Source organism: Ceratotherium simum, chromosome 36 (assembly GCF_057802395.1).
Source record: "Ceratotherium simum simum isolate JZ-2026a chromosome 36, ASM5780239v1, whole genome shotgun sequence".
NCBI lineage: Eukaryota > Metazoa > Chordata > Mammalia > Perissodactyla > Rhinocerotidae > Ceratotherium > Ceratotherium simum.
In genome coordinates, this window is record NC_141935.1 from 5,706,552 (window position 1) to 5,728,587 (window position 22,036).

A 22,036-nucleotide genomic window follows, 5' to 3' on the forward strand; every position below is an offset into this window, starting at 1 on the left:
TTATATTAAGTACTTTTACCTTAAAATACGACAAATATAATTGGCTACATATGTGTAAATATCTATCTTTCTATATGTATATAGAAAATAAAGATTACTGCAATTAATGTCAGCGAATGGACAAGTGATGATGCTCTAGTTATATTCCTACAACGATAGACATTATCGTATGTATCTAGACGTATTCCACCCTAAAATAAAAGTTGCCTCACAGCACATCAGTTAAAAATATTTCAATACCAAGACTACGCTGAAACTCTAGTACTCAGTAGTGCTATGGACTCAGAGTTGTTCACACATATTCCACCTGGTTGAGAAAGAACCTCATCCTATTGTCAAGAAGTGTTTAATTTAAAAATTAGTGTTTTACATCCATTCTGGAGCCAGTCTATTACTGTTCATAAGGAAACTTGTACAAGCACATATCAGGGAATGAATTCAAGAAATTCTTGTGAAACCACTAACAGGAATTGAGAGATTTTGCAAAGCTCTTTGAACTTTGATGTTTACTAACTGACCTCAATTAAATTGCCTCACGGAAGAGCAAATAAATTGAGAGTCACATTGGATAACTGCTAACGAAGAAGATTTAAAACCCCAAACATCACAACTGAATATTTATATTACTACGCTATTGGGAATGTCTAAGACGCTGCTACTAATCCACATCATTCTCACTGTCTGGGTTTCCTGTGCTCATGGACAAGGTAAGTGGAAAACAGATCTAACTCTCAGCTTCCCTCTTAAATGTGACTTCATGTTATGTCTACTTTCACGTGTCTTTTTTTAAACTGAATCAACTAGTAGGAATAGTCTGTTGTGACATCATAATAGAGAATAACTTTATAGAAAAATCATCTCATATTCATCTAAGGGGAAAATAAAATAAATTATGTTTTCTCTGTTTCCTGAGTTCCACAGAGAAAGAACTTGTAATATTTATGGAGACAGGCGACTGTGCTCACACAGATTTAAGAAATACATCACAAGAAAGGCTAGAATCTGACCTCAGAAGGTATGGAGGTTCTTATTTTTAATACAAAGAAATCTTTGGGAGTGATGGACATCTTCAGGATCCTGCATATTGTGATTATTTTATGGATTCATATGTGAAAACTCATTAAATCAGTCAGTTCAAATATATGTAGTTTACTTAAATTATTTATTTAATGTTATTATTTATTTCATTTATAACTTAATAAATCTCTTAAAAGTCATTAACATCACAATGAATTTACTATTCATCAAAATAGCAGCAGGTAAAAAGGAACATCTCTTTCAACAAAGGTGGAATATAGTCTTATTTGTAGTTTCCAGAGGAATGACAATAAATCTTAATTAACATTTCTGAGGTCATTGGTAAATGTTCAGTAAATGAATAAATTGTTTTAGAGCATTAACTCTAGCATATTGTTCACTGATTTGTTTTTCACCTTTATAGATTTTCTATATTAATAATCTCTGAATGCAATCCTTATATATTGGAGAATTATATCTTACAACATAACAAATATAATTGTAGATTCTTTAACTTATCTTTAATTAAAAAGCAACTATATTTTTGTGGGTATTAGTTCTAAAAGCTTTTTGGCATGTATAAAACCTTTAGGATTTTATTGACATTATTACTTTTGCTCTTTCCATAATATCTTTATAAATTTTTCATTATGATATCTTTTTAAAGTCTCTCATTTCTTTCAAAGCCAAAAATACTCGCATTTCCAATTTATTGTCAACGAACCCTCAAATGTGCGTAAAAATCCTTCATTGTACCATTTATGAATACAATATAAATCACTATGCCTTAATTCCTTAATTACAAGAAGAATTCATTTTAATAATTTGCTACATGTTGGGTTTTGTCTGCTATTTAAATCTATATTTGGGCAATTTCCTTCACTAGCAATGACAATAACAACAACACAACAAAGCTTTCTGTCCAATTTAAAATTATTCTCCTTCAGTGAACTCTTTCTAAAAGTAGCCTTTGAGCTGAATGCCCTGTAAGTTTGGGTTACACCAATGCTTCCAAAGGAGAAAGGAAGCCACTTAAGGGAAGAACACTTTTGTGAGCATAGAAACGTCTTTGTGTATTTAGTGGACATGGGTTGAATTGTGTCTCTCCAAAATTCATATGTTGAATTTCTAACTCCTCAGACTCAGAATGTTACTGCATGTGGAGTTAGGTTTTTTTTTTTTTTTTTTTTTTTTTTAGTGAGGAAGATTAGCCCTGAGCTAACATCTGATGCCAATCCTCCTCATTTTGCTGAGGAAGATTGGCCCTGGGCTAACATCCGTGCCCATCTTCCTGCACTTTATACGGGACGCCACCATAGAGTGGCTTGACAAGTGGTGCGTCGGTGAGCACCTAGGATCTGAACCTGCGAAGCTTGGGCCCTCGAAGCGGAGCGTGAGCACCAAACCACTGCGCCACTGGGTAGTCCCGGGACATAGGGTCTTTAAAAAGGTAATTCAGTTAAAAGGGGGTCATGAGGGTGGGCCCTAATCCGAAACAACTGGTGTCTGTATGAGAGGAGGAAATTAGGACAGAGACATGTAGAGGGAAGACCACAGAGAGACACAGGGAGAGGGTGGCCATCTAGAAGTCACAGAGAGAGGCCACAGAGGAAACCAACCTGCTGACACCGTGATCTCAGACTTAGCCTCTAGAAAGGTGAGAAAATAAATTTCTGTTATTTAAGCCGCCCAGGCTGTAGTGCTTTGGTATGGCAGCCCTAGCAAATGAATACGGTGGTACTTATATTCTTAAATGGACAGTAATAATCAAAAATTATTTCCTATATTCCTCTCAAGTATATATACACACCTACATCCATATATTTAGAAGACATTCATCAGAATTCAGTAATTATATCTTGGTTATATGTTTGTTGCTGATTTTTATCCTTTATGAATATTTTATATTCAAATTCTCTTCACTGATTCACTGAAAATGTTATACATAGTCGTATATACATATATATATATATTCATATCTGTAAGTGTATTTCTTCATCCATATGTCCTATGCAACATGTTACCTGGACTGGGAGACAAGGGATGGAAAGGGCTAGGATATCTTAGGGGATTTCCACAGAAGACAGAGGAAGAAGAGGCACAGGAAGTGAGTGGAGAACTAGAAACATTCCTGCCAACCCAGCAGAAGCAAATGTCTTAGATATGGGAGGTTTAGTGGCTAGAACGCCTTTCATTTTCTTCCTCAGTGTTTACATGTTTCTGTGTGATTTTAATTTGAGAAATACTTCTAAAGAACTTAAACATCATGAGCTCCTCAAATACTTTGTCGTCTTAATTACAGATTGTCCCAGTGCTCAAATCACTAACACATGTGGAATAACTAAGCTAAACAGAATAATAAATTCATCAATGTGATTATTAAGAATAAGTAGAATTATTCATTAACTTAGGATACTACTTTTTTTCTTAAGGAAGAACTTGTGATTTTCCAGAAATAAAACATGGAAGCATATATGATGAAAACAGATATAAACAAAGCTTCCCAGTTGCTATGGGAAAATATTTCTACTACTCCTGTGATTACAGCTTTGTGTCTCCTTCACAATCACTCTGGACTCTAATAATGTGTACAGAGGAAGGATGGTCACCTGCACCAAAGTGTCTCAGTGAGTAATCCAGATTACTGATCATTATCCAGATAAATTATTCAGTGTATTCAGTGAGTGGAGGGAGGGTGCCTGACGGAATCACAGAGCCTTAGACAGCGATGGGGGAAGGGACTGGAGGAGCCAGCAAAGATAAGACATGTCACCCTTCTTTTGTAAGAAGCTGTGGGTGGAAATCAAATCAGAAAAAAGCAAGATACAAACTCCGTAGAATATCTGAATCTGTGAATTTCAAATTTCAAATTTTAACTGCTAATATTTAATTCAAACACTCATTTGATAGTTTCATGAAAATAGATTTTCTCAAGAGAATTTGTTTTTATGTGTAATTTCTGATTCAAAATGTGCTGTTCTTTTGAATATTCAAGAAACACGTTTCACTATTTTCCTTAGATTTGTGGTATTTATTTATTTATTTATTTATTTATTTATTTAGTGAGGGAGATCAGCTCTGAGCTAACATCCATGCCAATCCTCCTCTTTTTGCTGAGGAAGACCAGCCCTGAGCTAACATCTATTGCCAATTCTCCTCCTTTTTTTTTCCCGTTTTCTCCCCAAAGCACCAGTACATAGTTGTGTGTTATAGTTGCACATCCTTCTAGTTGCTGTATGTGGGATGCCTCCTCAGCATGGCCCAACAAGCGTGGGTCGGTGCGCTCCCGGGATCCCAACCCCTGCCGCCAGTAGTGGAGCGTACGCACTTAACCACTGAGCCATGGGGCTGACCCCATTGTGGTTTTTATTAATCACATCTTTGTTCTTTAAAATTGCCTCTGTCTTACTCTCCCAATGAGTGCAGACAAAAAGCAGAGACGTGAAGAAGACAGAATCATGAAAGAGAAAAGCAAAAGAGACGAAGGAGATGAACATCATCTCCTCCTCCTCTAGAAAGCTTTTTATACAAACAAATGAGAAATAAAACAGTAATTTCTTCTGATATCCAAAGGAACTTTAGAAATGTGTAATGTTTTATACACACAAGTAATGATTAATGACATATATTAATTTTTTAACATGCATGAACCACTTTTTAGAAAACTAATTTTTGTGCTTGATTTCTCATTTGAAGTTTGCAAAATGTAATACTCTTTCATTATAAGATTTATATTAGTCAACTTTCGGGTTTGTAGGACAGTGCTTTTTCCCTTGGGTGGAAAATGGTCATTCTGCATCGTCAGGACAAACACACCGGGAAGGTGACACCGTGCAAATCGTCTGTGATTCAGGCTACAGCCTTCCAAATAATCAGAGCGGCATTACATGTGCAGAAAGTGGCTGGTCCAGCCCTCCTAGATGCAGTCATATCCGTAAGTAAAATATCAAAATACCATCCTCTGATATCTAGTATCATTTTTTTTATTTTAGGAAATAGAGGTATTAAATATATGCAGTATTGTTGTTACTATCGTCACCTTTTTAGTCTTAGGATTCCAATTGTGTTTACATAGATACGCAAATCTCTGGATAATCACGAGAAAAGCATTTTGTCTACTTACATAAATGAAACGTAGGCAATATTAGAAAAAACTAATCATGACCACAGTGAAAAACTTTGAAAGGCACTTACATGTTTAAGTAACACAAATTTAATATTTATAATGAAATTATGCAAAATTGGTTGACACAACATGATAAAATTAAATTTTACGTCGAGTGATAGTTAAAATATCACATTTGGGGGCCTGCCCCCTGGCTTAGCGGTTGGGTGCACGCGCTCCGCTGCTGGCGGCCTGGTTCGGTCCCGGCGCGCACTGCAGCCCTGCTTCTCCGGCCATGCTGAGGCCACGTCCCACATACAGCAACTAGAAGAATGTGCAGCTATGACATACAACTATCTACTGGGGCTTTGGGGGGAAAAATAAATAAATAAAATCTTTAAAATATCACATTTGGGAAATCCTATGGCTAGCAAACATATTTGTCATTTATCTCTTTTGGTAAATGTTACATTTAGATCATCTAGAGACTAGCACAAAAGTATTGATAATTTCCACCCTGTTAGAACTTTGTACTTTTGAAATTTAGGTTTCCAGTGTATAATTCATAACGTGGAAATCCCTTTCATAGGAAACCATATTAAAAATAGGAATATATTGCAGCCTAAGTTAGTTGGAGTTTCTCATACTTTCATTTGGAAACCAAAGAGTTGCTGAATTTGAATACAGGACTTGGGGACCCTGAGAATAAGATTCCTAAAGCACAGTCAAAGCCTTGAAGAGAACAGTCTTTATTCTGGCCCTCTATATCTTCCCACTCCATCTGGAATATTGGTTATCATTCATTCATCTAATCAACATTTATTGTGCACCTTTTATATGCCAAGCACTACTACAGATGTTGGAGATCAATACTCTAAGAGTCAGTGTCTCTTTATCATAGACTATAATGTCAAGTCGGAGAATGATGGTAAAAATAACAATAAGGTAAAAAAGAAAATAGAAAATTAAAGATTATGAATTGTGCACATTATAAAAGATAATATTAAGAAAGTGACTGGGGGAGGGGCATGTTTCACGTAAGATAGTTTTGGAATCTTCTCCAACCTTAAGGTTGACGCCTGGAGAGAAGGAGTCAGATAAATGGTCTTAAGGCATCAAAAGGCCTGGAATTTTTGAGGAAAAAGGACACCCGTGTGGCTAAAGATAAGGCAAAGTGTTGAATTAACTAATTTTAGGAGTCATAGACCATGATAAATATTTTGGATTTCAGTCCATGTGCTATTAGAAACCTCTGGGAGGTTTTAAGCAGGGAATCAACACAAAATGAGTTTAAAACAAGATCACTATGGTTGCTATTTGGAAAATGGATCAAAAGTGACCAAGAAGAGAAGGGAAAGCCAATTATCAGAACATTACCATATTTCAAATTTGGCATGTTCTGGGGTTCAAGATAATGGAGAAAAGAAGTATTTTTAATAGGCTTTTGGTTTATGTTATTTGCAATGTAGAAAAAAAAGAATTGGACTGCCTCATACAGGCTGAATATTACTATATGTCAAGTATACTTAAAAAAAATGGAAAACAAAAATCAAGTAGAATCTTAGGAAACTCCAGTTGAGCAAAAAATATATATATTATATATAATTATAGGAATTGAACAATATGTACACTTTCGCGTCTGACGTTTTTCACTCAATGATATTTATAATATTTTAAAAATTGTACATGCAGTTGAACATATCAGACGTTTATTCTTTTTTTTTAACGAATAATATTTCCTTGTATTAATATACAATAATCTGTTTATCCGTTCTCCTCTTGCTAGAAATTTGGGCTGCTTTTTCTGATTGTGAATAAGTCTGTTACATACAGTCTTGTTTGAGTCTTTGGTGAGTGGCAGGGGATATCCATTTTTATTTCTCTTGGGTAAATATTTGAGGTGAAATTGCTGGATCGTATGCTAGAAACATGCTTACCTCTATAAGACAGAGCTACGAAGTTCTCCAAAGTGGTTGTCACCAACACTGTAGGAGAGTTCTAATTGTTCCACCTCCTCAGCAACATTTAGTTTTGTTCGTCTTTGTGCTTTTAGCCATTCTATTGGTTGTGAAACAGTATTCCACTTGCAATGTAGATTGCACGTCCTTGATGACTAGTGGTGATGAGCGCAATTTCATGTGGTTATAGGCCTTTTGTATATCTTCTTTTAAAGTATCTGTTCAACACTTGGGCCCAATTTTGGCTCCTATTTGCATGGAATGTCTTTTCATCCTTTTACTTTCAGTCACTTTCAGTCTTTGTATCCAAAGTAAGTCTGATCATTAGCGATGCTGAGCATCTTTTCATGTAGCTGTTGACAACTTATACATCTTCTTTGGAAAAATGTTTATTCAGATTCTTAATCCAGTCATTAATCAGATTATTTGTGGGTGTTTGTTTTTTGGCTTTTGTGTTGCATGAGTTCCTTATATATTTTGGATATTAACCCCTTAACAGATAGATGGTTTGCAAATATTTTCTCCCATTCGGTAGGGTGTCTTTTCATTTGTTGATCCTTTTGTTGTGCAGAAGCATTTTAGTGTAATATAGTCCCACCTGTTTATTGTTTCTTTTGTTGCTTATGCTTTGGTGTCATACCCAAAAATATCATTGGCTAAGACCAATGTCAAGGAGCTTTTTCCCTATGTTTTCGTCTAGGAGTTATCGTTTGAAATCTTACACTTGACTCTCTAATCCATTTGAAGTTAACTTTTGTAAGTAGTGAAAGTTATGGGTCCAATTTCATTCATTTACATTTGACATCTAGTCTTCCTGACACCGTTTACTGCAGAGAGTATCTTTTTCCCATTGAGTATTGTTGGCTCCCTTGTCAAATCTTAGTAGACCATATCTCCATGGGTTTATTTCTGGGTTCTCAATTCTGTTCCATTGGTCTATATAAATGTTTTTATGCCATGAACATATTGTTTTGATGATTAATCTTTGTAATCTATTTTGAAATCAGGAAGTGTAATGCACCTAGATTTGTTTTTTTGTTTTTTTTTCCCTAAGGAGTTTTTGGACTATTTTGAGTCTTTAATGGTTCCATATGAAATTTAGGATTGCTTTGTATATTTCTGTGAAAAATATCTTTGGAATTTTGGTAGGGATTGCATTGAGTCTATAGATGGCTTTGGGTAGTATAGACATTTAAACACTATTCTTCTAATCCATGAAGATGGAATATTTTCCCATTTATTTGTGTCTTTAATTTCTTTCATCAATGTCTTCTAGTTTTCAGTGTATAGATCTTTCACTTCCTTGGTTAAATTTATTCCTAAGTACTTTGTTGCTTTCCATGTTATTGTAAATGAGATTGTTTTATTTCTTTTTCAGATAGGTTGTTGCTATTGTATAGAAATGCACTGATTTTTGCATGTTGATTTTGTAACCTGCATCTGTACTAAATTTGTTCATTAGTTCTAACAGTTTTTTGGTAGAGTTTTTAGAATGTTCTACAGCTTGTCCTCTCCAAAAACAGAAAATTTAATTTCTTCCTTTAGATTTGGGTGCCTTTCATATCTTTTTCTTGGTTAAATGCTCTGGCTAGGACTTCCGGTACTATGTTGAATAGCAACAGTGAGAGTGGACAACCTTGTCTTGTTTCTGAACTTAGAGGAAAATTTTCAGCGTTTCATCACTGAACATGATATTAGCTGTAGACGTCTCATTTATGACATTTATTAGGTTGAAATATGTTCCTTCTAACCCAATTTGTTGAGGGTTTTTATCATGAAAAGATGTTGAATTTTGTCAAATGTTTTTTATGCATCTATTGAGATAATCATATGATTTTCATCTTTTATTCTATTAATGTGATATATCACTTATTGATTTGAGTATGTAGAACCATTCTTGCATCCCAGGGATAAATTCTACCTGATCATGGTGTCTGTTGATTTTTCTATTATTTTTCTGGGCTCTATCATGAATCAATAGGGAACTGCAAATAAAAACCACAATAAAATATCACCTCACACCTGAAAGATTGGCTATTATCAAAAACACAAGAGATAACAAATCTCGGTGAGAATGTGGAGAAAAGGAAGCCTTGTGCATTGTTGGTGGGAATGTAAATTGGTACAGCCATTATAGAGAACAGTATAGGGTTTCCCTAAAAAATTAAAAAAAAATAACTACCAGCAATGATCCAGCAATTCCGTTTCTTGGTATATAGCCAAAGGAAACAAAATCACTATCTTGAAGATATATCAGCCGCCCCATCTTCATAGCAGCAATATTCACAATTTTCAAGAGATGGAAGTTACCTGTGTCCATTGATGGATAAATGAATAAAGAAACTGTGATATAATATTATTCAGTCATAAAAAATGGAAATCTTACCATTTGAGACAACATGGGTGGACTTTGAGGCATTAGGTGAACTATTTAGATAGAGAAAGACAAATATTGTATGACTTCACATATATGTGGAATCTAAAATAGCTGAATTCATAGAGAGTAGAATGGTGGTCGCCTGGGGTGGGGGGATGTGGGAAATGGGAAGACGTTGGTCTAAGTGTACAGATTTCGAGTTATAAAATAAATCAGTTCTGGGGATCTAATGTATAGCAAGGTGACTATAGTTGACAATACTGTACTTCAGTCATGCACAGCGTAATGATGTTTGGGTCAGTGATGGAACCCATATGTGATGGTAGTCTCGTAAGATAATAAGTGGAGATGAAAACTTCCTCTTGCCTACTGACGTTGTAGCCATTGTAACATCATAACGCAATGCATTACTCATGTATTTGTAGTGATGCTGGTGTAAACAGACCTGCCCTGCTGCCATTCATATAAAAGCATAGCACACACAATTTTGTACAGTACATAATACTTGATAATGATAATAAAGGTCTATGCTATTGAATTATTTATTTCCTATGCTATACTTAGAGTTCACTCTTTCTACTTACCAAAAAAAAAGTTCACTCTAAAGCAGTGTGCCATGGCACAGCAGCAGTAGCCTCATACATCTCCTGGTTACTGTGTCTCTTGATTGCATCCTCTTCTCTTCCACTTGATTTATCTCGTGTTGTTTTCCTCATTATGGCCCCTCAGTGTACAGAATTGACTGATAATGTTGTCAGTGAGAGGCCACGTCAAGGGATGGGCCTGGAAACAAAATTAAAAGTGATGAAGGACTATGAAGGTGGGAAATCAGTGATGGTTATTTCTCACCAGTCAGGCATGTCCCTTTTCACCATTGCCATAATCTTGAAGAACAAGGACAAAGTGATAGAAGCTGTTAAAGGATCTGGTTCATTGAAGGCAATGAGACTAAGAAAACTTCAAGAAGGGCCTATATCAGACATGGAGAAACTTCTAATGACTTGGATTGAAGACTAGACACCGAAGCGCACCCCTCTCAGCACCATGACAATCACAATCAGAGCAAAATTTTGTTTGCAATGTTGAACAGGAAAGGCTGGACCCAACAATAACATTGATTTTACTGCTGGCTCTGTGGTTTAAACGATTCAAGGACTGTTACTCATTATATAATGCAAAAGTGAGTGGTGAGTCTTGAGTGCTGATGTGAAGGCAGCTGAAGAATTTCTGGAAGCTCTAAATAAGCTGATGGTGGAGGAAAATTACTTGCCAGAGCAAATATTCAATACAGATGAAACTTCCCACTTCTGGAAACAGATGCCTGAATGGTCTTTCTTCCATAAGGAGGCCAAGTCAACGTGAAGTTTCAAGTTTTTAAGAGGAGGACAACAGTCTTTCTTGGGGACACTATTACAAGCTACAAACTGAAATCCTTTGTTACCTGGCACAGTGATCACCCAAGGGCCTTCCAGCATATCAGTAAGCACACGCTGCCAGTGTACCAGAGGAGCAATGAGAAGTCATGGATGATCCAGCTCCTCTTCCAAAACGCCCTCCTCAATTGCTATGCCAGTGAAATGAAGAAATACTTTTGAAGAATAATATACCTTTCAAGATTTTGCTTATTGTTGATAATGTTCCTGGCCATCCTCCTTTTATTGATAATCTTCATTCCAATATCAAAGCAGTGCTTCTCCCTCCAAACACCACCTCTTTGATACAACCAATGGATCAAGGAGGTATAGCAGTTTTTAAGGCCTGCTACCTGAGGAGGACCCTTGCCCAGGCTATTGCTGAATATGAGGAAAATGCAATCCTGGAAGGATTGTAGCATCTATGACTGCATCAAGAGCCTTACCTGGGCTTGGGGTTCTGTCACCAAGGAGGATATGCATGGCATCTAGAAGAAGACACTCAGGAGGTTCACCCATGACTTCAAAGGATTTGCGAAGGAAGAAGAGGTTGCAAAAATCAACAAGGCTGTGGTTGTGATGGCAAAAAACTTTAACCTGGGTGTATATGAAGATGATTTTCAGGAGCTCCTAGAGGTTGTTGCTGAGGTGTTGATTAATGAGAAGTTGTTGAAACTAGAACAGGAATGCATAACTGAAGAAGAGGCAAGAGAAAAGGAAACTGCAGGAGAAAAAGAAGAAAAACCCCCAAGAAGATTTACAGTATAAGTTTTGGCAGAAGCTTTTGCAGACTTCAACAAGCTCCTTAAAAAGTTTGAGTAGCTGGCCCTGTGGCCTAGTTGTTAAGTTCAGCGCACTCTGCTTCAACGATCCAGGTTCGATTCCCGGGCGTGCGCTACACAGCTCGTCAGAGGCCATGCTGTGGTGGCAACCCACATATAAAATAGAGGAAATTGGCACAAATGTCACCTCAAGGCAAATCCTCCTCGGCAAAAAAAAAAAAAAAAAAAGTTTGAAAACATCAACCTCACACCAAGTTTTTCATTACTAAAGAGTAATGTTCATGGTACCTTATCTGCTTACAAGCAAATCCATGATGAGAAAAGAAATAAGCCAAGCAAACCTCCATGGACATATTTCTGAAAAGAGTGACACTTCCTCAAGACACCCTCAGGCAGGTCCTTCAGGGAGTATTCCAGACGAAGGCATTGTTACTGTAGGAGATGACAGCTCCACGCATGTTTTTCCCCTGAAAACTTGAGGAACACAGAACTATTGATGATCCTGACCCTGTGTAGGCCTAGCCTAATTGTGTGTTTGTGTCCTAGTTTTTAAGAAAAAATTTAAAAAGTAAAAAAAAAATAATTAAAAAATTTAAAATAGCAAAAAAGCCTATAGACTAAGGATATCAAGAAAGAAAATATTTCTGCGTAGTTGTACAATGTATTTGTGTTTTAAGCTAAGTGTTATTACAAAGGAGTCAAAAAGTTAAAAAATATATTAGGAAATTTTTAAGTAAAAAATTACAGTAAGTTAAGATTAATTTACTATTGAAGAAAGAAAAGTATTTTTAAAAATAAATTTAGTGTAGCCTAAGCATACATTGTTTATAAAGTCTAGAGTGTACAGTGATGTCCTAGGTCTTCACATTCACTCGTCACTCACTCACTGACTCACCCAGAGCAACTTCCAGTCCTGCAAGCTCCATCCATGGTAAGTGCCCTATACAGGTGTATCATTCTTTCTTTTATATTGTATTTTTACTGTACCTTTTGTATGTTTAGATATGTTTAGATACCTGAATACTTATCATTGTGTTACCATTGCCTACCGAATTCAGTACAGTGACATGCTGTAGCTAGGTTTGTAGCCTAGGAACAATAGGCTCTACCACACAGCCTAGGCATGTAGTAGGCTATACCATCTAGCTTTGTGCAAGTACACTCTATGATGTTCGCATAATGACAAAATCATCTTACGATACATTTTTCAGAAGATATGCCTGTCTTTACGTGACACCTGACTGTACAGATAGAAAGAAAGGCATAGGTATTGAGAGGGTGTGCCAAAGGCTCTTCAATCATATAGTATTTGTCTTTTTGTGACTGGCTTATTTCACTTAGCATAATGTCCATGGTGTTCCACATTCTAGCAAGATGTAATAAGCTTTCCTTCCTTTTTAAGGATGAATAATAATCCATTGTATCATGTACCATATATTTTTTTAATCCATTCATCCATCAATAGGGATACTTCCAACTCTTGGCTATTGTGAATACTGCTGCTATGAACATGAGTGTGCAAATCTCTCTTTGAGACTCTGCTTGCAATTCTTTTGAGTATATATACCCAAAAGTGGGATTACTGGATCATATGATATTCTATTTTCAATTTTTAAGGAACCTCTACACTGTTTTCCACAGCTGTTGCACCATTTTACAATCTCACCAAAAATGCACAAGATTCCATTTTCTCCACATCCTCACCGACACTTATTTCCAGTTTTTTTCGACAGTAGCCATCCTAATGGGCATGAGGTGATATCGTGTTGTGGTTTTGATTTGCATTTCTCTGATGGTTAGTGATGTTTAGCATCTTTTCCTATGCTTATTGGCAATTTGTATATCATTAATTGGAGAAATTTCTATTCACTTTCTTTGCCCATTTTTGAATCAGGTTACTTGATTTGTGTGTTGAATTGTAGGAGTTCTTTATATATTCTGTGTATTAACCCCTTATAAGATATATGACTTACAAATATTTTCATCCATTCTGTAGGTTGCCTTTTCACTCTACTGACTGTTTCTTTTGCTGTACATGAGGTTTTTAGTTTGATGTAGTCCCATTTGTCTGTTTTTTGCTTTTGTTGCCTGTGCTTTTGGTGTCCTATCCATGAAATGATTTACATGTCCAATGTCATTAAGCTTTTCCTCTATGTTTTCTTCTAGGGGTTTTATAGTTTTGGCTCCTACATTTAGGTCTATACTCTATTTTGAGTTAATTTTTGTATATGGTGTAAGATAAGGGTCCATATTCATTCTTTTACATGTGGGATCCAGTTTTCCCAACACCATTTGTTGAAGAGACCATCATTTTTCTATTGAGTGGTCTTGGCACACATGTCCAAAGTTCTTTCACCATCCATGTAAGGGTTTATTTCTGGGCTCTATAGTCTATTCCATTGGTATATTTGTCTGTCTTTACACCATACCAAACAATTTTCATTATTGTAGCCTTATAATATGTTTTAAAATCAGGAAGTGTGAGTCCTCCAACTTTGTTCTTTTTTTCTCTTCAATTGTTTCTTTAAGTTTTGATTTGTTAGCACTAATTGAACTAATTAGCACTAATTGCATAACCTTAGCACTAATTAACCTCTTCAGACATACGTTCTGCACCTTCCACTTTTACCTCTTTACTCCATAAATGTTCATCTATTTTTCTTCCCAAATATGCCAGAATCATCTCTACCTCATGATCTTGCACAAGCTCAGAAAAATCTAAAACTTTACCTTTGAAACATAAAATGTACTCATTTGTCTTAATTTGTACAACCCTCCCTCATGAAAATTTTCTTATTCTCTAAAGCTGGTAAAGATTTCTTTCTTATGTAACTGTGCAGTTATGTGTTGAATTGTGTAAGGGATGGTAAATCTGTACATTGGAGTACAACTCTCCGGTTGAATGAGTCAGATTGAAATAAAATTTTCTGCTTGGGAAAGATGTCCATGACATAGTTTTCATTAAAAAACATGTAAAGTGTAATGAATATCAGCCCATTTTTGTGGAAATAGAAGTGTATAGGATTGTAGAGATAGATTGTATGTGCCTCAGAGAATGTTAGCAAGGAATGTACTATTCACATTTTGGCTTGGAAATTGTGTATTTTTTGAAATTTTGCAAAGATATAATATAAAAAAATATTTCTTTAGTATTTGTTATAAAAATAACAATAGAAATATGTCTAAGGTCCGGCCGTGCTGCACGCTCTGCTTTGGAGGCCCAGGTGCGGTTCCTGGGTGCAGACCTACATCACTCGTCAGTGGTCATGCTGTGGCGGTAATCCATATACAAAATAGAGGAGGATTGGCACAGATGTTAGGTCAGGGCTAATCTTCCTCAGGCAAAAAATAAAACTAAAGAATGTCTAAAACCCAACATGGTCTTCTGTTAAGGATAGTACAGTGTCTTCCCTCTAAGATAATTTTCTTAGCAGCATTTCTTTCCAGCATTATTCATACAAAATTTTATTTCTAGCTATGCCTTGCAAGGCTCTGAGATTTTTCATTGAATGTATTATGTGTGTTTTATCTTAGGGTGAAAAGAGGAAGTATGTATTTTGTAGATATATACATGAAATTCTCTATGAAGGATTTGTGTTCTCAGGCACTGCTTATGTATTGTGGATAAATACATGGCACTTTATTTGTACTTATTATTTAAATCTTACCTATCTATTGATTTGCTCTCTCAACAAATCAAATGCCATTTTTCAGATTCTACGGAAAAGTGCGGACCTCCTCCATCTATTAGCAATGGAAATATTACTTCTTTCCTATTAAAAGAATATCCTACAGGATCAACAGTAGAGTATCAATGCCAATCCTTCTATGACATCCAGGGCTCCAAATATGTTACATGTAGAAATGGACAGTGGTCACAACCACCAAGATGTTTATGTAAGTTCTTATTATACTCCTATAGTAAAATCAGAGTGATAAACACAGTTTTTTCTAGCATTTACAGTAGAATTTTTATGTAGTAATGATCTAGGCTTGTTTTTAATAGCCACTTGTACAAAGTAAGACCTGAATAATTAATTGCAATTTATTAATAGATGAGAGAATAAATTGATAAAATTCTGATTTGAACAAAAGAGTTTGCTTATTTAATACATCAATATTAATAATACATGAATATTAATATGTGAATATGCAGATATGCATTATAACTCATCAAGATTCACATTAAGATGATCCCAAACATATTATCCGTGGAGCTACATTTTCCTCTTACTAACCAATTTCTGCTTATGTATGAATATCTCTTTAAGACTTTTCAAAGAGATACTTCAGAATATATTAGTCTAGGCATAGTTTTCTGAACCAGTATAAATGTTTCTCCTTAAAAACTTGGAAAGTGCGTCTGGTAGAATGCTAAGCTAATTGCTACTAGCAAGCTTTTTCTCTGATAATCTCTCTTACCTGCATTTTACCACAAATACTCACAGAGATAGGACACAAGATGAGAGAGCCAGCCATTTTTCATAGCACCTCCATCACTTCTTTCCCTCACCCATATCCCAATAAATACATTCAGGAACTTTCCTTTCAGGAATGTCCTTCCAAATCAGCCGTCCCCACATTTTGTAAACTTGTGGTATTTGAGGGAAATTTTTTAAAACTTTGCCCCTCAGTAAACATCAGGGTGTAACAGGATTATTTTTGAATGGGAAGGATAAATGTGATGGGATAAAAGTGAAGGAATAGGGGTCACAATAAAAATAGCAGAACAACAAAATATAATCAATTTTTGATATCAACACCTACTAACCTATGCAGTGGGAAATTACAACTTGTATAAAGCCCTTGTGTTTCCAGCACAAATCTCGGTGAATGATGACCTGTTCTACTAGAGTTCTCAGGGTGTCTAAACCCTCTCTCTACAGGGTGGAGCCAGTATTTCCTCACAGCCATGTGCTCCTTTCCTCTCTGACTACACTGGTTTTAACTAATGAATTAAATAATGTTGCTTATAGAAACTGCTGATCGTCACTGTCATTCAGATCTGTCTCTACATTCTAAGCAAATCATAGCAATAATAGTCTGAATATTGAATTCAGATAATGGCTGTGCAGATAGAGACAGATTTGTATTTCCATGTCTAAATAGGCTAGAAATATTACCTGAATAGACTTGATCAGATAAAAGATAAGTTTCAGAGAAGATTCTGTTCCTTGTCAGAAGAAGCAGCCATCAATTCCCTTTCACACTATACAAATTGGTAATTCTTTGTATTTTATTAAAGGAGTTGGTTTCTTTGTAATAAAAATGAAAATCAATAAGAAATTCCTAGAGAGCCAATAGACACTGTAGTGTGTTGTATAAAGAACAAGAAACTTTCGTTGTTTATCTTATCCATCCCTCTGTCCAGCAGGCATTTACTAACGTAAACATTTGTTAATACTAAAATACTGTAAAACAGACATATTTGTTAATGTCTTATGTGTGCTTTCATGTGGAGTGAAGGAAGGGCTGAAAAATGTGACTCAGTTTAAGTGATCCAAATTTCTTCAATGAATCATTTCCGTCATTGGATATCACAAGTCTTTGTATTACATGTTGTGGCATATTTTTTATTTGGCTTATTTTAAATATATTTATATGTTTTCCTTGGTCTTTCAATAAATCAAATCATATTTTTTAGACTCTCGAGGAAAATGTGGGCCCCCTCCACCGATTGACAATGGAGACCTTACCTCATTCCCATTACCAGCATATGCTCCAGGATCCTCAGTTGAGTACCAATGCCAGTCCTTGCATGTGCTTCAGGGAAACAGGAATATAATATGTAGGAATGGACAGTGGTCAGAACCACCACGATGCTTAGGTAAGTATTTTAATATCATCGTGGATCCTGGAAAAATCAGTGTAATGAGTATGATGCTTGCTGTTTATGATAGAGTTTTCTTGGATTAACAATCAACCATTCTGTTGAATGCTTGCTACGAAATATTAGTATGTGAGGGAATAAAGTTTGAAAAATTCTTGTTGAAGCACTAACAGCAACAGAAGATTCTTTAATGAAAGCTGTTCTTGTGATAATTGACATTATGGATCTCTGATTATAACATTTAATTATCACAGATTAAACGTAGTACCTCATTTTCACATCATTAGTTATTTAAAATGGTTTAAATTTACATGCTGGATTTTCAATGAGTTCGTTTAGAAAAGGGTTTAAGAATGAAGTTCCTGACCAGTGTAGAAGATTCTACTCGAGTCTGATATTTTGTGGAAAATATTTGTGTACTCCTTAAAGTTTTATTTTCAGTTTTTTGCCTTCAGATGCATGTGTTATATCAGAAGAAATGATGGAAAAACATAAGATAGAACTGCGATGGTTGTATGACAAAAAATTGTATTCTAGAACAGGGGATACTGTTGAATTTATGTGTAAACGTGGATATCGTAAAAAGACACCGCCTGAAACATTTCATACAATCTGTCGGGAAGGGAAACTGGTGTATCCCACCTGTGGATAGCACAATAGTTAAAATCGATTCCTAAAATTCACATAGGTAAATTTTTTCAGAATTTTTCATTATTAATCCAATTCCTCTCAGTTTATTTCTTCAAGTATTGTTTAACTCATTTTTCTCATAAATCAGAATTTGTATAAACTATTACATGGATGATGTGATTATAATCTGAGAGATCAATGAATGACTTCTAAAATGACCTTATTAAAACTTGGCAAACCAAAGTGCTGTGTGTCCTGTCCATCAAATATCTGTGGCTAGAAACTAGATGCAATCACTTCGGTGTCTGCTTCCAACCATCCATCTTCCAACTTTCTCAAAGCTTTCTTCATAGCTTCTGAGGCTTCCTGAGACTCTCTATTTCAGAGGAAATGGGAAAAAAAAAGGCTTGTCTCCATCTTCAAAATAACATCACTTCGCAAACACATAAAAAGCAAACTATGTCATATCAAAGTTAGTAATAAGATGTCAGTAGTATTTACTTACTTTTGCTTACTTCACAATAGATAAAGAAACCAAAAAGTGATGAAATGCATGATTTTCTACAAGACGTCTATCTAGCACACATCACAATTCAAACTGATCATAAAGAGGAATTAGAATCTAAATGGGTGCATTGCTAGCATAACCTTGACATGAAACGTGATAAGCTCTCCAATATCAGGTATAAACATGCACACACACTGGCTTTGAGCACTGAGAAACGTTTATAGAACAAGGATTGGCAGGAAGTACAATAAAATATTTACCATAACTAGACTTAAATTCAGAGGTAATTGGGGTAAGAGTTGGTGTTTAACTCTTCATACTTAGCTGTATTTTCCAATTTTTCTATCATTAATATATATCACTTTTGAACCCCAGGAATATGTTGTTTTGAAACACAGATACATGAAAAGTAAGACAATACATGTGGGGAACTATAAAGACCTCTTTGGTAATGATCTTCAGATCTAATAGCTTTTTCATGATTTTGCTGGTATAGAAGGTTTTGGAGACATTCAACCACAAGCGTCTGAAATATGATTTTTATGTTCCCACATTTCAAAACAGCATAATTAGTTAAAATCTGCTGACTATAAACATTTTTAATTTCTACAAAATATGAAAACTTTAAGATGAAAGTAAAGATATACATAATTAAGGTAAAAATATTTTAATGTGATACCTTGTTACTTTGTAATGCATCAAATCAAGTGGCAATATTAGAATGAAAGACCTGACTGTCACCAATGGAGCCGACTTATATAAATCTGAATTACTGGTGACAGCCATTTTTCTCATATTAAAGGAACATTGTTACAATTGGCAGGTAATTTTTGCTGTTAATGTTACCATTTGTGTACATACTGTATTTCCAAAATCTTTCACTTAATGGTTATGGAATCTATTTATGACACTTGCCTATAATCAATTATTTCATTGTTGGCTGCAAGATAGTTATTTTTAAGACCAGTTCTATCACCTTTCTGCATTTATCAGTCGTCATTCTCTTGTAAAGGTGAATTTTAACTTACCAACTCTGTTTAAATTAAACTTTCACATAAAAGATTTGGTAAATCTCTATTTTGGCCATTTAATTTCCAATTTTTGGAGTAAGGGCTTGATGTAATAGTGACCTTCCATGATGACTTTAGAGATGTTTTCCTTTCCTTTTTAAAAATGTTGTGCGTATCAGCATGGATTCACATATTTTTATTTATTCAATTTGTCACAATCAATTATAGTCATTATTCTATTTAAAGCTCACATTATCTCAAATTTGGCAAGTAGATATCTCTTGAAACTGGCTCCTGATTGGTTTTGTTGTGTCCCATTAGTCTTTGAGCATTTCTCTTCTTTTAGCACATGATGCTCCAGGGTCACTATGTACTTTCCCTGCCAACACCCATAATCATGCATCTTTCTAAAGAATATCTGATTTTTTTATTGGGCATTATGTTTAGAAGTCAAGAATTGTGCTATTGGTGCCAGATGGGAGTGTTCAATGGTGTTGAAATGTCTTTATTCCCAAGCTCTTTTGGTTGTCAGACCTTTGACATACAAATGAAATCTAAAATTCATTAGCTTTTTGAAGACTCAGTTCTAATGCTGGCTGCGTGGCAATATCTTGCAGGGCTGTGGCAAGGTTCTTCAGCAGGCTACAGATGCTCTAAATAAGTGTTCAATATATAGTACCGTCTATCTCTTTGCTGTGATTCACAGGTCCAGTAATCAAAGTGTGGAGATGGGAATGCCACCACTTATATTACCCCTAATGAGCCACAAGCTGAATTTTTGCTTCCTGAACCTGTGAACTTATACTCTGCTTGTCTGTAGGTCTTAGTTACAAAGGGAGGAATACTTCCATCAGAAGACACAACAATGATTCCATTTAACGAATGTTGAGTCTGTCACCTGGGAAAATGTAGAATTTTCATTTAAAGATGTATTTAGTTCTTTGAGCATGTTTATGGCAACTGGTATAGATTTTATTTTTTATTAGTCCAATACCTGGGCCCTCTTAGTGACTCTTTCTATTGATTTTTGTTTTGTTTTGTTCTATAGGTCACACTTTTCTGTTTCCTTGCATGTCTCAATGATTTTTGGAAAACTTGACATTTCTTAGAATATGACTTGTAACCACATGGATTCTGATCCCATCACTATTTGTTGCTGCAGTTGTCTGTATCCTTGTTCAGTGACTCTGTTGCTTTGCCTGCACTAAATCTGTAGCATTTCTTTCCCCAATAGATGAAGCCACGGGTGTCTCTCAATTTTCTTTTCAATTTTTGTGAAGCCTCACTTTCAACAGTTTTCCAGTAAGTCAGCAGAGCTAGAGGTCACAGGTTGTATCAACCAAGGGGGCAGTGGGATGCCAAGTGAGCAGCACTCACTGGAAACCTCTGGGGAATAATGAGAAGCCATTCACAGAAAGGTGACCTCCCAGTGGCACTCCCCTGCAAAGCCACCCGAGGGAGTGCCATAGAAAGCTGCCCATGGAAGGATGGTACATCCTGCTGGCCTTCAATCACTGCAGAAGAACATCTCATTGCAGAAGCCTGAAGAGAGAAGGACACATGAAGAGGAATTCTTTTCTCCTTCAGGAATCCTCCTCCAGACAAGGCTTAACATTATACCCGTCATCAAAGATAGAACACTCAGAGTCCAGCTGTATTATCCAGTGTAAGGAAGCAAGGAAAGAAGGGTAGATTTGGAGCTGAGGCGCCCACACTCTTTTCTCTTTCAGAAACAATGGCTTTCTAAGACTGCCCCCTCTTCTCCTGCACACTTTTGAAGATCTTTCCCTGTAGTGGGTCCTCCAGTCTATCCACTTCTATTTTCAGAAGTTTTGCACTTTCCTAAAATGCTGTCTTACCCAGGTGATTTTGTTTGTATTCTCTCAAGGTTAGGCCCTCTGTTCCTTTCTTCTCTCTCCCACACAGTCTCGTTAGACTCTCCCTTCTGCAATCAGGCTGGTGCCTTGATCATCCAGAATTAGTTCTGCTTGAATTTGTGGTGATTCCCCTTCTTATAGTTAGTTTGAAGTTTTAAGAATCTCGGGCAATTAGTCATGCTAAAGACAGGAAATATTTGCTCTCTTTGTTGATCTATGTGTTTTTCATTTTTGTATTTTTATTTTTATTTTTTTGTGAGGAAGATCAGCCCTGAACTAACATCCATGCTAATCCTCTCCTTTTTTTTCTGAGGAAGACCAGCTCTGAGCTAACATCTATTGCCAATCCTCCTCCTTTTTTTTCCCCAAAGCCCCAGTAGACAGTTGTATGTCATAGTTGCACATCCTTCTAGTTGCTATATGTTGGACACAGCCTCAGCATGGCTGGAGAAGCGGTGCGTCAGTGCGCGCCCTGGATCCGAACCCAGGCTGCCAGCACCAGAGCGCGCGCACTTAACTGCTAAGCTGCG

General features: G+C 35.9%; 1 protein-coding gene across 1 annotated transcript; it reads left to right on the forward strand.

Annotated features, from left to right (window-relative positions):
• The first annotated feature begins 640 nt into the window (after positions 1-640).
• Positions 641-18,133, forward strand: LOC106800102 (complement factor H-related protein 2-like). The gene is made up of 5 exons (XM_014794109.2): positions 641-707; positions 3,450-3,644; positions 4,775-4,951; positions 17,296-17,478; positions 17,937-18,133. Exons 1-5 carry the CDS (start codon positions 641-643, stop codon positions 18,131-18,133), a joined length of 819 nt encoding a protein of 272 aa, XP_014649595.2.
• The last annotated feature ends 3,903 nt before the right edge of the window (positions 18,134-22,036 follow it).

Coding starts and splice junctions, on each gene's coding strand:
- LOC106800102 (XM_014794109.2), top strand. CDS start 641: ATGTCTAAGACGCTGCTACTAATCCACATCATTCTCACTGTCTGGGTT. Junction 708..3,449: donor TTCCTGTGCTCATGGACAAG/GTAAGTGGAAAA, acceptor TTTTTTCTTAAG/GAAGAACTTGTGATTTTCCA. Junction 4,952..17,295: donor TCCTAGATGCAGTCATATCC/GTAAGTAAAATA, acceptor CATATTTTTTAG/ACTCTCGAGGAAAATGTGGG.